General features: G+C 35.7%; 1 protein-coding gene across 1 annotated transcript; it reads left to right on the forward strand.

Moving 5' to 3' along the window:
• The first annotated feature begins 2,169 nt into the window (after positions 1–2,169).
• LOC141331899 (cytoplasmic dynein 2 intermediate chain 1-like) lies at positions 2,170–12,373 on the forward strand. Its single transcript, XM_073836941.1, has 22 exons — positions 2,170–2,260; positions 2,536–2,589; positions 2,675–3,410; positions 3,496–3,551; positions 3,711–3,923; positions 4,035–4,103; positions 5,914–5,988; positions 6,327–6,549; positions 6,639–6,739; positions 6,862–6,987; positions 7,187–7,298; positions 7,409–7,503; positions 7,584–7,713; positions 8,520–8,692; positions 8,813–8,975; positions 9,083–9,190; positions 9,588–9,649; positions 9,759–9,810; positions 9,935–10,095; positions 10,220–10,351; positions 10,492–10,715; positions 11,653–12,373. The coding sequence occupies exons 1-22, from the start codon at positions 2,246–2,248 to the stop codon at positions 11,828–11,830; spliced, it is 3,258 nt and encodes a 1,085-aa protein (XP_073693042.1). The 5' UTR covers positions 2,170–2,245; the 3' UTR covers positions 11,831–12,373.
• The last annotated feature ends 3,807 nt before the right edge of the window (positions 12,374–16,180 follow it).

Raw genomic sequence — 16,180 nt, forward strand, 5'->3', positions numbered from 1 at the left:
ACACGCGCACACACACACAGCGGGTCTCAGGAGGTCAGTGAGTGTCGCGGACAGCGCAAACTCGCCACCCTGAGCCAAGCAACTGCAGTACACAAACAATGAGGCGTCGACAGCGACGCTGTACCCAAGTGTTAACTGCTAATTAAAGAACAATAACAAGAAGCTGTTTCATGTTTTATTCATATTTTCAGATAGGCTGTTTGTGCCAAAACGTTTCCTGTCGTGCGTTCATCTGAGATTTATACTTTATTTATAAGTTTTTAAGTTACTGCTCATAGTAAAGGCTGAACGCAGGACAGGGAGGACCACATAAATAAAACAATAACAGTAAACGTATGCTGAATTCGGAACCGCATAGCATACTACTGGTACTATTTTTATAATAGGCTATCTTTCTGTCTAAGAGATCTGGTTCGAAATTCAGCAATGGACAAATGTATTCCACAAAGCAGTCAACACTTTTTTTTGGCACAAACACAACACCATTTTTTTGGAAACTTTTATCCACCTTATTTTTACCGTAAGAGCGGGCGTGGCCATTTCTAAATTTTATGGGTTTCTGCATCCAGCTAATTTTAGCTATACAAAACAGCTCGTTTTGCTGCTTGATATTGCGAATTGGTGTGTCTTACCATATTATTTTAATGTGGTATTTAATTATGAATACACTGGTTTACTGCACGTTGTTATTCTTCTTCTTTTTTCCCTATAGCAGCTAATGAACCGGAAGTCTCGCCCATTATTTCTGCGTTGAAGATTAAGGTGGATAAATGATAGAACAAAACACGGGGATGACATTAAAAAAAAAAAAAAAACATATAGGCAAAGACTTTATATGCCCAGGTAGAAATAAAGTATACTTATTTAATAATTAAATACAAGCAAGTGCATTTGTAAAACATTCTTATTTTTGTGTCAAATTTTTTTACAGTAAACTAAATACACTAATTAAAAGTATATTTACTTTATTTTATTTACTATTTCAGAGCACTTGAAAAAGTATACTAAATACCACTAATGCTTAAACTGATTTTAGTGCATTGGAAGTAAATTACCAGTCAACAGTTTTGAACAGTAAGATTTAATGTTTTTAAAGAAGCCTCTTCTGCTCACCGAGCCTGCGTTTATTTGATCCAAAATACAGCAAAAAACAGTAAAGTTCGGAAATACAAAAACAAAATATCTGTTTTCTATTCATATATTTTTTCAAATGTAATTTATTCCTGTGATGTCAAAGCTCACATGATCCTTCAGAAATCATTCTAATATTCTGATTTGCTGCTCAAAAACTTTTATTATTATTATTATTATTATTATTATTATTATTATTATTATTATTGTGTTGAAAACAGCTGAGTAGATTTTTTCAGATTTCTTTGATAAATAGAAAGTTCAGAAGAACAGCATTTATCTGAAATATAAATCTTTTGTAATATTATAAGTAGATAAATGCTGTTCTTTGGATCTTTCTATTTATCAAAGAATCATAAATCTAATATTTCTTGAACAGCATATCAGCATATTAAAATCATTTCTGAAGGATCATATGACACTGAAGACTAGCATAATGATGCTGAAACTTTAGTTTTGAACACAGTAATAAATTACATTTTAAAATATATTCAAATAGAAAATCATAATTGTACAGTTTTTGTACTTTGGAGGTTTGGTGAGCAGAAGAGACTTTTTATTAAAATTATACAGAGTTTTTGTGTGTGTGTTTTTCTTAAAAGTGTGCTTTGAATGCTTTAAAAATGAGACCAATCTTAGACTTTTATATAGTAATCCTAAATTTAAATTAAAAAGATTTTATTAAAAATATAACTATTACTAATGTACTTCTTCTAAGTACATTTTCCCAACCGTGGTACTTAAGCTCTCTATTATAGATCAGTGGCTATGTCATTGTGAGGGGTGAGAACCAGAAGGGCGTAAGTGACATTTTGTGTGAAATGTCACTTACGCCCTTCTGGTTCTCACCCCTCGATTGTTAAACACGTCTTATTAGTTCGATTTTTCGATTATTATCTAAAGTCGACAGTGTTGCCATAGTAACATATGTATTAAGCGATTGCTCTTTGCTCGATTTGCTCGGTCTGTTGTTGCCAAGGCTTGACAGGTTACCATAGAAGCATTAAACTGCGCTTGCGCTTTAGCCGTATAGCGGTATGGCGGTGAAAGCTGTCAACATAAACTTGTGATTGTCGGATTGAAAAGGAGTAGTGAGAAGAGGAACACTTTAGTTATGCACCCTGTGAAGGTAAAGCAATGGCGTATGTCGTATGGAGCAGCTGTTGTGTAGCGATTGTTTTTTTCTTGAAAATTTTACAGGTGAACAGCACGATTAGCCACTCATCGACAGCCAAATAAAACTGATTACCTAACGTTACTTTAGTTAAATCTGTTTATTTCAATAGTAAGCGAAAACGTTATTATATAAACACTTGGCAGTATTTAGTTAGTAGTTATGTTAAGTAACTGTTATTCGAGTCACAGTAACACATTTGCTGTCCATTTTCCCCGTCCTCTCATAAGAAAATAACAAAAGAAGATACTTGGAGGTCTGATGACTTAAAAGTGCATATTCAGGTAATCTGCAGTTTGTTTGTGTGTAAGAAAAACACAGTTTAAAAGCACAACCTATAAAAGTGTCTTTGTAAAATTGTTTTGTCAGGCACACAATGAGGAGAGCAAAAGAAGACCCAAACGAGAAGAGGAGCACAGAAAATACAGGGATGGAGAATCTCTGGATCGCCGACACAGAGACCCTGATCGAGATGCAAGGAGAGAGAAAGAAAAACAAAGAGAAAGAGAAAGCACAAGAGAGCTGAGTAAACACAGAGACCCAGGCAGGGATAGAAACCAGGATATCAAGCGGGAAGACATCAGGGAGGACAGATATAAAGAGAGAAAGAGAGAGCATGAGAGAGACAACAGACACAGAGATGGAGATGAAGAAGAAAAAAGACACAATCGAGGTGAGAAGGAAAACAGTGAAAGACGGAGGGATAGAGAAAAAGACAGATATAAAGACATGGAGGTAGATATGCACCATCAGGGGGACAGAGGTACAAACAGGGAAAGAGAAAAAGACAGAGACAGAAGGAGAGCTGAGAGAGACAGGGAGCGAAGAAGTGAAACAGATAGAAGGAAAGAGGAGAGAAGAGAGGGAGAAAAAGAAGAAAGGGAGAGACACAAGGAGCGAAAAAGTGAAATGGATAAAAGGAAAGAGGAAAGAAGAGGAGAAAAGGAAGAAAGGGAGAGAGACAAAGAACAAGAAAGAGAGAGGAGAGAAAGACACAGAGCAAGAGAGAGTGAACAGAATCGACATGAATATGAGGAAAAACACAGGGATGGAGAAAGGAGAGAGAGACGCAGTGAGAAAGAACAATCTGGACACAAAGAAAAAGGTATGATTATTACAGTTCATTCATAGCGGACATGCACACAGTCAAAAAAATGTGTATGATATTAATATGATCTCTTTTATTTCAGAACACAGAAGAGATAGAGGGGATAGAGAGAGGAGAAGAAGGGATAAAGAAAGTCATGTAAGCCATAAGATTGTTGCTATTTATTAGGAAGATATTATACTGATAAAATAATTATAATGTAATTCTGACTGTACTGATATTATGGAGGAATGTTTAAAAATTGTGGCTAGTCAACTGATGAACTATATTGGAATTATAAGTTATTGCTTTCAACAGGTGGCAAACACAAGTCACTCTCGAGAAGTTGAACAGCACGCCCAGGAGTGGAATGAGTCAAAGGATTATTTCCACGGAATCAAAGATGGGGATAGGGAAAATGCCAGGGAGAGAGAAGAGAGAGATAGAAGGCGTGAAAAAAGGCACAAGGAAGCTTTAGACTCCAAGAGGGGTGACAGAGAGAGGAAACATAAAGATTCATCAGACAAAGAGGTATAAACATTGTCAACTGAATGCATGAGATTCATGACATTCATTTGCTTTTAAGGTTGGTGAGGCTATAAATCTCCACTACATATGTTTTATATTTGTGTGGATGTGCAGGATCCTACCAAGATACCTCAGTTAACATGGAGGTCTATTCAAGCTGAAATCAATGATCCAGTGATCCCTGTAAGATTTCTGTTTAAAGTTCAGTTAAGTAAGCATGAAAGGAAAATTCAACCTAACTAATGCATGTTACGTCTTTTAAAAACATCATGGAAGAACATCTCCTGTAAAAACACCCCCTAATGTATGAAAATATTAAGTAAAAAATTTAGGGCCAACGCAAACCATCTTTTGACGTTAAAATAGCATTATCAGGATTTACTTAAGACGAGAAGTGAAGAATTAGCGCTAGAAAGGCATGGACCTTTTTTGCGCCTGACTTTATTGAATATGCATTTGTAGGAGTTTCCCTTTCTGACGCAAAATTTATGGGAGGAGAGTATTAAAATTAATTGCGCAACACGATTTAATAACATTTGCGCTTGTCAAATTACTGGTATTTGTGCCATTATTTAATGTCACACGCAGAATTTTCCCTTCCCATTGGCGCTTTTATGGAATTGCTCTCTAACATTATTTTGCCCTGTTTAGTAAATCTGGCCCATAATGTTAACTCTTCTGGCCTGAAAAGAAAACCTGACTGGATCCGACTTGCCTAGTACTGTTGAAATTTAAGACTAAATTGAATCGTTCTCTATTTGTATTTTCCCTGACTGAACAGAGCTATAAGCACAGATTAATACAAAACAGTGTAAGAAAATTTGATAAAAAGGTAAATGCACTTTAAAATGTAAAGCAAACAATCACGTATAATACAAACTTGAACCAATACAAAGCCGTACAAGTTATGTAAGAAAAAAATCGGGTATTAGACCTCTAACAACAGCTAAAACAGTCAAGCCCTAAATTATTCATACCCCTGACAAATTCTGACTTAAAGTTACTTTTATTCAACCAGCAAGTTTTTTTTTTTTGACTGGAAATGACACAGGCTTCTCCCAAAAGATAAAAAGACGATGTACAAGAGGCATCATTGTGGAAAAAAATATTACTCATCTTTTATTTACATTTGAACAAAAAGTGACAAGTCTAAAAATTATTCATACCCTTTGTAAACTGTCATGGGAAAATCCAAAGTTCTGTACCATTCCAAATAGTCCAAGCTGTTCTAAAGCATCGTAATTACCCTGATTCATTAGGAACAGCTGTTTTAATCAACAGGTAAAAAACAGAAGCTCTCTGCTTCTGCAAGGAGCTCACTGAGGACCTGTGGCTGCGCATTGTGACTGCTCACAAGTCAGGAAAGGGCTATAAGACCATATCTAAATGTTTTGAAGTTCCAATGGCTACAGTGCAAAGTATTATTAAAAAAATACAAGACGTTCTGCACTGTGAAAAATCTCAGAGTATGTGGCATTTGATTGCTGTAATAGCCAATAAAGGCTTTTCTATTGATTATTGAGAAGGGTATGAATAATTTTGGACATGCCACTTTTTGTTCAAATGTAAATAAAAGATAATATTTTTTTCCACAATGATGCCTCTTGTACATCATCTTATTATCTTTTGGGAGAAGCCTGTGTCATTTCCGGTCAGAAAAACTTGCTGGTTGAATAAAAGTAACTTTAATTTGCCAGTGGTATAAATAATTTCATTATAGTAAGGTATAGTATGCATGTTAAAATAAATACAAGAAGCTGCGTTTCTACATTACAACAACCTAGATCAACCTAAATGACAGATCTGATACAAAAGCACTTCCCTTTCTCAGAACTCAATGTGTCTCTCAGAAGTAATATTTAAAGTTGTTTAATTGCATGTGTTCATTTTTACTTTTTAGGTAGTTTTTACTTTTTTAGCCCTACTGTTAATTTTATGTAAGAGAGTAAACACACATTGTGGCTAATATGATTGTATATCTTTGTGTTTCAAGGTGGAGAATGAAGAAACTGAAGAAGACAAACAATTAAGCAAGGATTATCATAATGATTATGAGGAGGATTTTGAGGTGTGATGCAGTTTAGTGCTCCCATTACAGTACATACAATAACCTAAGTTTAATAGTACACAATACTATAAATGATGAAAAATGAGGGACAAAGCCCTCATTTTGTCATAATAACATGGAGTGTCATCATTTCAGACATCAAAATGTTTTCTGGATTTTTTTTTAAACAACATTTTGGTAAATATGATGAATACAAGATAACCTAAACATGAATTCTTGGTTTACATTACCCCCAAAGCTAATTTGAATCTTACTGCTTGTAACCAATGATTATACCCAACAAACTTCTCATTCTTATTCCACATTTTATTATGCTGTTATTTTGGTGATGCTTTTAGGATTATGAGGAAGACTTTGAAGATGATGGTGAAGAGGATGATGATCATGAAGAGGAGGAGAATGAGGAACATGACAATAAAGTGAGAGAAGACGAGAGGGAGTTGAGTCCCAAAAGAAGAGAAGAGATTGAAGCCATCCAGAAAGCCATTGATGAGGAAAATGAGAGAATCTACTCTGCAAGATCAAAGCCCACAACCACAGAGTCAGCTGTCACCCAGAGAGGTAGTTAAACAAAGGTTTATGTTAATTTGCACTTTCTACTGGTGACTAAAAAAGAAAGACCTAAATCTGTGCTTTTGCTGTTTTCACAGAAAGACACTCTGACAGAAGTCGAACACATGGCAAAATTATTGATTTTGTATCAGCAAAGCAGCGAGAGGTCAGCCAGAAAGTGGCCAGGAAACAAAAGCAAGTTTTCTACCTTCATAATAATCTAATTAGTAGTTATTGGAAAAACATACTTTTTTTTAAATAAAAAATAAATAGCTTTTGTTGACTAATTAATTACATTGAATTTAATTGATTTGAAGGAAGCGCAGTGAAGAGCTTCTGCGTCTGATTGATTTAGACTTCTCCATCACCTTTGCTTTGCTGGACCTGCCTCCTGTCAATGAGTATGACATGTACATCAAGAATTTTGGAACAGCCAATACAAAACAGGTTAGAAATCTAGGAAATTGTGGTTCCTCCGTGGTAAAGGGCAATGGTGATATTTGAAGTATTTAGCCATATCACATTAGACTAATGAATTAGCACAGGACAGATCTGACTCTATATCTACCAAATGTGTTACATCTTCTCTGTCAACTAACAATTTTTTTTTCCTGCTTAAAATCTCATGAGATTTTTGTCCCTCCAGGCTTATGTGCAGTGCAATGAAGACAACACTGATCGGGATATACAAACAGAAGAAGTAGACATGACAGACAAATGGACACAACACCCACCAGAAGCAAATGCAGCATGTGGAGGTATTGTGTTCATAATTGACTCTATTATTAGTAAGGAATACCACATGGAAATGTAAAAAATAACAAATATAGTCTATGATGGTCTGTTTTGTTCTCTGAACTGTAACCAGGGTCTAAGGCGTCTCAAGACACTGCAGATGAATCCACTTCAAGAATAAATACTAATTCTCAGCGGCTGACTACTTTTTTACGTTCTGCTGCACAGGTAAAGAATATTGTCAATGAATCTATTTTTATTTTAAACACTATTTTTACTTTTTAAAGTACTATTTATTTGTATGTCAGGTGATGGCTGTTCTGATAGAGGAGAATATGGCAGAGAGTAATTCTGTCAGAAGACTTCGCTCTCAAACAGACGCGCTGTCGTTTAGTGATGGCTGCATTCAACTCAATACCAAACTCCCCTTCCTGCATGGTAACGTTTTCCAAATGACATTTGCTGTTACATAGCAGTGATCATGATGTGCAGAATACATTTTGATGTGGAATAAATGTTGACAGACTATAGACTGTAAAAAAAGATGAACAACGAGTCTCCACTTCCTTTCATTGTAGAAAAATTAGGCCAATATGTCTCTAAATATTGCACTGATTATGTCATTTGGAAGCAGAGTTTGCACAGTACTGGGTTGCATTTCCCAAAAGCATAGTAAGCCTAAGTTGATCAAAGCCCCATTGGTTCCTGCAGACTCAGTCACAGCATCAAATAACTAAAACCAAAAACGTTTTAGAAAAACAAACACTTGAACACATGTGTGATTAGAACTAACTAAAATGACAGAAATTACATAATTTCATTTGCGTGTATGGCACACTTTGTACTCATTTCTGCCACTGAGTAAGAAAAAGTTTTTTCTCAGAATTGCGTGATATAAACTTGCAATTGCAAGTTATAAAGTCAGAATTGCGAGAAAATTATGTGATTTAACAATTCTGACTTTTTTTCTCACAAATGTCTTTGTATCTCGCAATTCAGACTTTTTTCCCACAATTCAGACTTTTTTTCCTCAAAATTGTAAAAAGCAAAAACTTGCAATTGCGTGTTATATTCACAATTGTGAGATATAAACTTACAAATCGGAGAAAAAAAGTCAGAATTGTGAGTTTATATTGTGCAATTCTGATTTGAGAGTTTACATCTTGCAATTCTGACTTTATAACTTGCAATTGTGAGTTCGTATCACGCAATTGTGAGAAAAATGTATATGTGTCTACTTGCAGGTCGGCAGGTGAGTTTGCTGCAGTTCTCTCAAGTCCAGAGACAGACTCTTCTGTCTGTTCATCCTCCTTCCTCCAAAAGCAGTGCTGTACGGCTTGACAGTGAGACAGTTATCTGTATTTGGAACATCTGGGAACCATCCAGACCCCAAAAAGTTCTTCTTTATGAATCTGAGGTATGAAGGAGAACATACTGGAATCATTAAAAATTATTGTTGATGTTTCAGAAATGAATTGCTCTACCATAACAGTCAGTAAAATTCAATCTTTTTCTCCTATTTGTCTAACCCTCTCAGGTGAGGTGTTGTTGTTTGAGTCCTGGTAAAGTTACACTAGTATTTGCTGGTACAGACGTAGGCTCAGTGGTGGTATGGGACCTCAGAGAACATTCTGGCACTCATTTGAACATGGTGGTTGGCCAGGAGGTGTGGACACTACGCTACCCGACCTTCTCAACAGGTAAGTCAGTGCTCACTGCTTTTAATTTACAAAACTGTATTTAGATATAGATATTTAGAGTCAGGTCTCAGGTTAAAGTTTAACTGACCTGTGTTTTGTGTATGCAGATGCTGTGCTTTCAGGGGTGGGTCATCTTTCTCCCGTGGTGTCCATTGAACCTGTACTGGCGACTGCTGATACAAGTTCAAAGAGTGCATTAACTGCAGACATAGATGGTATGACAGAATTCTTTTAAATAAATATATTGTATTTAATTAATTTATAGTTTTATAAAAGATTTGCTGTTCTTTTGAAGATTTATTCATTAAACAAGCAGCACAAGCTGTTTTAACATTGATAAGAATAATTTTTTTTCAAGTAACAGATCAACATATAAGATTGATTTCTAATGGATCCTGTGACACTGGAGTAATGGCAGCTGAAAAGTCAACACTCCCATCAAAGGACTAAATTACATTTTAAAATATTTTAAAATAAATGTAAACTTGTTATGCACAAGAGACTTCAAAAACATTTAAAAAATTTACCCACTACCCACAAAACATTTGAACAGTAGTGTATATTTAAAAAAATTACCAAAATAAATTCCTTGTTTTCTTGTGCAAAATCTAGAGTCTCTGGGACTGTCATTCCAGTTAGGATCTCTGGATGAAAATGGAGTGTTAACTCTCTGGGTATGTCTGCAATTCACCAAGAACTTTATTTTCACAGAAACCCTCTTTCATTTGCTGCTGTGTTTTTGTAGCTTTTTGTAAATAAAAATGTTTATTTTGTCTCTGACAGGTTGTGGTTGAGCTGCCAAAAGGAAATGATTCTGGATCTCAAACAGACCTAGGTAAACCTAACTTTAAAGTTATTTTTCTATTTTCTGTAAATCTGCTTTAATCAGTGTGTAAAAACACTATATTTATGAATTGAGTTGAAATCTTTCTTGGTGAAATCATTTTTTTTTTTGGTAGGTCTCAGGCCTGGTGGTAAAGTTAAGCTGCTCCACAGCTCCTCTATACAGACCACTGAGAAATCACCTCAAGATGTTATAATGGGATTTGGACCTCCTGTGAGCCTTCAGTTGAAGTTCCTCCCATCTGACTCGAACCATTACTTTATTGGTACTAACATGGTGGGTGTTGCATGCAATTGTTGAAGGTAGTGGATATTTGGATTAGTGGTGTTTCCTATAAACTCTCATCTTGGTCTTAAAGTATTTCTTGAAATGTTTTTTTTATTTTCCTCTACTATTGAAGGGTCTGGTTAGACATGGTACGAGGCATAGCTTAAAAGTGCTTCCAAAGTTGTACAGATCGCAGTTTGATAGCTGTAGACCAGTGGAGGTCACAGCACTTGACTTCAGTCCTTCTGGGGAACCCTTGTTCTTGGTAAGAGCTTGGTACTGTATGTGTATTGACATATTTCTTTGTTCGTGGTCATCTGTTATTAGTGATGAAACAAGTGTTTTTACATGTTCTAGCTGAAAGAGTAGGAACATTATGTTAACCCCTCTAATTTCTTTCTTCAGGTTGGCTGCAGTGATGGAACAGTCAGATTGCATTCTGTCCTGAGAGAAGATGCGTTGATGGAATGGTCTGGATATTCCAGTGGCGCTCCTGTTCTGTCAGTTCAGTGGTCTCTGACACGGTCAGCTGTGTTTTGTGTTCTCGATACTGCCTCTGATCTTCAGATCTGGGACCTAACTGTAAAGGATTATGTGCCAGTCGTCACTGAGAATATACACAATGACCGGTAAATATTAGGACGTCAAATATTAGATTTTTTCAATACAATAAAAAAAGTTCAGTTAGTGCAGTTTACATACACCTTGTAGAATCTGCAACATGTTAATTACTGTATTTTACCAAAACGGCATGTTATTTTTTATTTAGTACTGACCTGAATAAAATATTTCACATAAAATATGTTTGCATATAGTCCAAAAGAGAAAATAATAGTTAAATTCATAAAAATGACTCTGTTCAAAAGTTTACATACACTTGATTCTTATGCATCATATGCAACTATTATTATTTCTGGGAAACATGTAAGTATCTTCTGTAGCTACTAAACTATGATATTTAGACAAAATAAGAAAAATGTACACATCTTCATTCTGTTCAAAAGTTTACACCCCTGGCCTTAAATGCATCGTGTTTCCTTCTGAAACATAAGTAAGCGTTTGAACCTTATGTAATAGTTGGATCTCAAAATCATACAGTCATTGTTGGAAAGGGTTCAAATACACAAAAATGCTGAAAAACTAAAGAATTTGTGGGACCTGAAGGATTTTTCTGAAAAACAATGGGCATTATACCTCATTAACAACTATCACAAAAAAAAAAAAAAAACACAGCTGTGGGTCATTCAGATAAAAACACAATATTAACCATCAAGTGTATGTTAACATTTTTATAAATGTAACTATTATTTTCTCTTGTGGACTATATGTAAATATCTTTTATGTGAAATATCTTATTCAGGTCAGTACTAAATAAAAAATAACATGCATTTTGTATGATCCCTCTTATTTTGGTAAAATAATTAACATTTTGCAGATTCTGCAATGTGTATATAAACTTTTGACCTCAACTGGATGTCAGATAATTCCTTAATTTGTATTTACAGAGGTAGATCATGTACCTCAGGCATTTAAGTGTTTCTTCTTTTTCCTAACTATTTTTCACAGGGTGACAGCCATGGCAGTGTTTGGTGAACCAGCCAAACAGAACACATTTTCTGGCGTTGCGCTCGCCAAGCAGTCTGGCAAAGTGGAGATTCAGTATTTTAAGGAGTCACTTACAGTGCCTAGCGCAAACGACAAAGAAACACTTCATTCTTTTTTGCACAGTACTTTTTTGATATGAGATGGATTCTCATCCAAATCAAGTAGAGGTCTATCTGAGCTCAGATTTAAATTAATTTCCAGTTAAAAACATTATATGCAAATAACAGAGAAAAACACAAAGAGACATTAGAGAACGTCATGCACACTATGAGCAGAACTACTAAATTATATTTCCTTGTTACATCAATAAGGTACCTAAAGCTACATTGATGGTGACCATAACAGCATTAAAAGAATGAGAAATGGTTGTTTATTACTGTCAAGGTGGCTACCCTTTTTGGTCTGTACAAATGACAAACTTCCCTGGCTTCAAATTTGTTACATCTGAAACTTTGCTGACGTTAGCTAGAACATGATGCTTTTGTTGCTGTAAGCAGCATTTTGTAAGGTTCGATCAAACACTAAAGGGAGCACATAAATATGAGCTTTCTGTTCCTCAGGGATATAAAGACATTATATCCATTTTGTATTATTTTACAAATATGTACAGTTGAATATTTACTCTAAGTAGCATTTGAACAATTTCTTCACCATCAAGTCTACTATCATACTGTAATTATCAATGGATTTTTTTAAATTAAAAAACAGTTACATTTAGACTTTTTCTCTCGTTCAGTTATTCACTATATTAGCAACTGATGCTATATTAGCATCTTTGTCAACTCTTTGTCACAACATATAAATCATGATGTTAATAAAGAAAAATATTTCTTAGTACATGTCATGATACATTGAGGATTTATCATGAAATCCTTTAAAATTTCTATCTATTTGCATGGCAATGTTTATTATCAAAAAGAAATGAAACACTTTGCTAAACTAGTCTTAAACTTTTACCGTCTTCCTCAAAAAAAAAAAAAAAAAAAAAAAAAAAAGCCAGTTGAGAGTTGAATGGACAATAATCTGTTGTCTGTCGTTTTCTCCATGGTAACTGTTGCCCAACGGCTCTATTTAGACGGCTCTCTGGTAATGACCTTCAGCTCTTTCAACAAACTAAACCTAGCATGTTACTTTTAAATGTATGTTTTAAACCTAGCACGAGCAGTAAATTACATAAACTAGCGTTACATAGCCTACCAGTCGAATAAGAAGAGAGAAATGAATCAAGTAACGTTACCGAAGCCTCCCGATCACAAGTGACTTGACGGTGAAATGGAGATGGTTAAGGACAAGACGGAGAAATCACAGGAGTCTGAAAAAAGTTTATTTTCTGAACGAATAAACGAAGAAGAAAGCTGTGAAATGTGGAAGGAGAGCATCGATAAAGTAAGGGAATGTTTGCTTTAGCTCAAATTACTTGGGTGACTGACCCATAGTTGAGATCAAAAGTTTACATCCCCCTTCAATATCTGCAAAATGTGAATTATTTTACCAAAATAGGAGGGATCATACAAAATGCATGTTATTGTTGATTTAGTACTGACCTGAATAAGATATTTCTCATAAAAGATGTTTACATACACAAGAGAAAATAATAGTTGAATTTATAAAAATTACTCCATTCAAAAGTTTATGTCCCCTTGATTCTTAATACTGTCTGTGTTGTATGACTTGCATGATTTTGAGATCAATCTCTTCACACTGTGGACAACTCAGGGTCTCAGCTATTACTCTGCAACTATTAAAGAAGGTTCAAATGCTAACTGATGATCCAGAAGAAATAGACATGCATTAAGAGCTGGGGTGAAAACTTTTTGAACAGAATGGAGATGTGTAAACTATTTTGCCTAAAAAATGTCATATTTTTGTAATTTAGTACTGCCCTTCAGAAACTACAGAAGATACTTACATGTTTTTCAGAAGACAAAATAAATCTCATTTGAAGATCAGGGTAAATTTAACTTATTTTGTCTTCTGTGAAACATACTAACTATCTTCTGTAGCTTCTGAAGGGCAGTACTAAATGAAAAAAAAAAAAAAAAATGCAAAATGAGAAAAATGTAAACAGCTATATTCTGTTTAAAGGTTTTTTACCCCCCAGCTCTTCCTTCTAGAGCATCAGTGAGCATTTGAACCCTCTGTAATGAAGGTTCAAATGTAACTTTTGACCTAAACTGTACAATAATAAAGTATAACGTATTATATTATGTTATATGTATAGCTTATGCTTTAATTATTCTTAAACATTGTAATGAATGATTAGACAGCCTGAAATCACAAACCACAGTACTTTTAATTTCCTGTCATTTCTTTTCATTCTCCTATGGACCTACTTCATCACCTTTTACTTTTACTCTGTTAAACATCCTGCCTCTGTTCAGATGAATCATGGGAATGTCAGCTCCAGCATTCTCACCCACGGTCTTTGTCATGTTTTCCACCTCTCCTGTGAAGAGACTGTTAGTCACATGACCTGTGGTGAGGGTGCCACAGGCTTTGCTAGTCTCCACAGTAATGGTCATGTGCAGTTCTATTATCCTGATGGCCATCTAAGAGATACGTCTTTTTGCCAATCCCTCACCATCCGTTATGCTGGCCTCACCTCCACACATCTGCCAGGCAGACTGGTTGGCTGGGGACCTGGGGCCATTCTTACCATACTAGATGCAGAACTGAATCCTCTGGTTCATGCTGTGGAGCCCATGGATGTGAGAGTGTGCAAGGTACTGTATGACTTTAATGAAACCTATTCAAACCATGCTTGATACAGTTAAACCATGCATACATTTTTTTTATTATTAAATAAAAATCATCAGTGGATCACTGGAACTTACTGACAGTGAATTAAAGAGAAATGTTTTCATCTGTCTGTGTCTCAGATTTTGGAGGACTCTAATGAGCTTGTCACAGCTGGAATGGGAAATGTATGTGTGTGGTGCCTCACACACTTGGTGTGTCGTAAACGGGTGGTGGAGGGTTTGGGAAGACAAGTCATTTTCACACATTTAGCACTGATGCCTAGCAGGACTCAGCAGTGCCTCAGAGCACTGGCTGCATATGGACGAGCTGTGGTTGTAGTGGACCTTACAGAGGGATGCATTATGGAGCACAGGAAGAACCTACATTTAAGGTATGTTGCTATCTGCAGCTATTAAGGCCTGTTTATAAGGATTTAAGTAATTCTAAGATATGGAATATATATCAAATACAACATTTTTCTTCTACTTTCTCCTCTTCCTCTCTTGTCTGGTTTGTTACATTGGCTTGTCAAAGGAGTAAAATACATGCACTAAGTTAGCTGGGGAACATTTGTGATTAAATGGGTTCATTCATTTAAAATCTTTACATTTGTTCTGTTGAATCATTCTCTTCTTTTTATTTTAGGGAAATCACAGGGATGGTCTACTGTGCACTTAGGGATATTGTAGTTACTGCATCAGATATGACAATCCGAGTGTGGGGACCAGACTGGGAACTTCAAATGGCCTTCGTGGGACATACTGGTTAGAAAATTAGCAAATCTCACTGCTAATAAAGTTTCAAAGTATGAGTAATACTGTAATTGCAGCTGCATTGTTGAAATATTCAACAATGTAAACTATCAGCGCAGGGACCCTGGGTATTAAGACTTACAATTGGCAGAGACAAGAAATACTTAATGCCATCCTGGCAGGATGTAAACATGCCGACGCTTGTCATGATGCCGCAGCCACTGAAGGAGTTTCTCAGTGCAGATTTCACTCAATATCCAGGTGCATTTAGACTCTTTGTGTGTGGTATGGACTTTGGTTTAAGCCTATGCTCATATCCATCGCCACCTGCAAGGTCTTTCAGTAGCTGTGGTCATTGTATAAGTATTTTATTTTTATTATATTTATAGGGTTGTGTTTTGGTAAAAATAGCGTAGCTCATTGCCAGTAGCTCACGGAGTACAACCATTCTACGCAATCAAATTAATGGCGCCTCCCATAGTACAAAATATGCATATAAAGATGTGGATTTTTTTAAATAACATGAATATTTCATGGGTTTTGTACTAAATATTTCAGCAAGAGACATCATTTGTATTATAATAAGCTATACAAGTCGAAATACCCAGGGTTCCCTTTAAAACCTTTGTCAGTTCACAGACCATTTTGGATCAAGTTTTTGTATTTCATTGACGATAGAGTCTGCCATCATGACTGTGTGTTTTTGTACCCTTATTCCAGCTCTTATCACATCTCTAGTTCTGTGTCCTGTCACTGGCCTGTTGTTTTCATCTTCTCTTGATGGTACTTTGAGGTGTTGGAGACCAGAAGTTGGAGACCAGGTTCAGACTATTTCCATTCCTCATGAGTGCTTACCTCCTCTAGTCATGGGAGGCGCAGATAGTGCTGGTACCTTCTTCTCATACTCCACCAACAGTGTGGACTTCTGGATCTTCAACAGCCTCTACAACCTATACTGCAGACTGGACGGGGCCCTAAGAGGTCCAGTCCACCAAATC

Source organism: Garra rufa, chromosome 3 (genome assembly GCF_049309525.1).
Source record: "Garra rufa chromosome 3, GarRuf1.0, whole genome shotgun sequence".
Taxonomy (NCBI): domain Eukaryota; kingdom Metazoa; phylum Chordata; class Actinopteri; order Cypriniformes; family Cyprinidae; genus Garra; species Garra rufa.

Excerpts from the sequence above, each read along its gene's own strand:
- LOC141331899 (XM_073836941.1), top strand. Across the intron at positions 6,550-6,638 it reads GTCAGCTGTCACCCAGAGAG|AAAGACACTCTGACAGAAGT; the intron begins GTAGTTAAACAA and ends CTGTTTTCACAG. Across the intron at positions 10,716-11,652 it reads GAGAATATACACAATGACCG|GGTGACAGCCATGGCAGTGT; the intron begins GTAAATATTAGG and ends TATTTTTCACAG.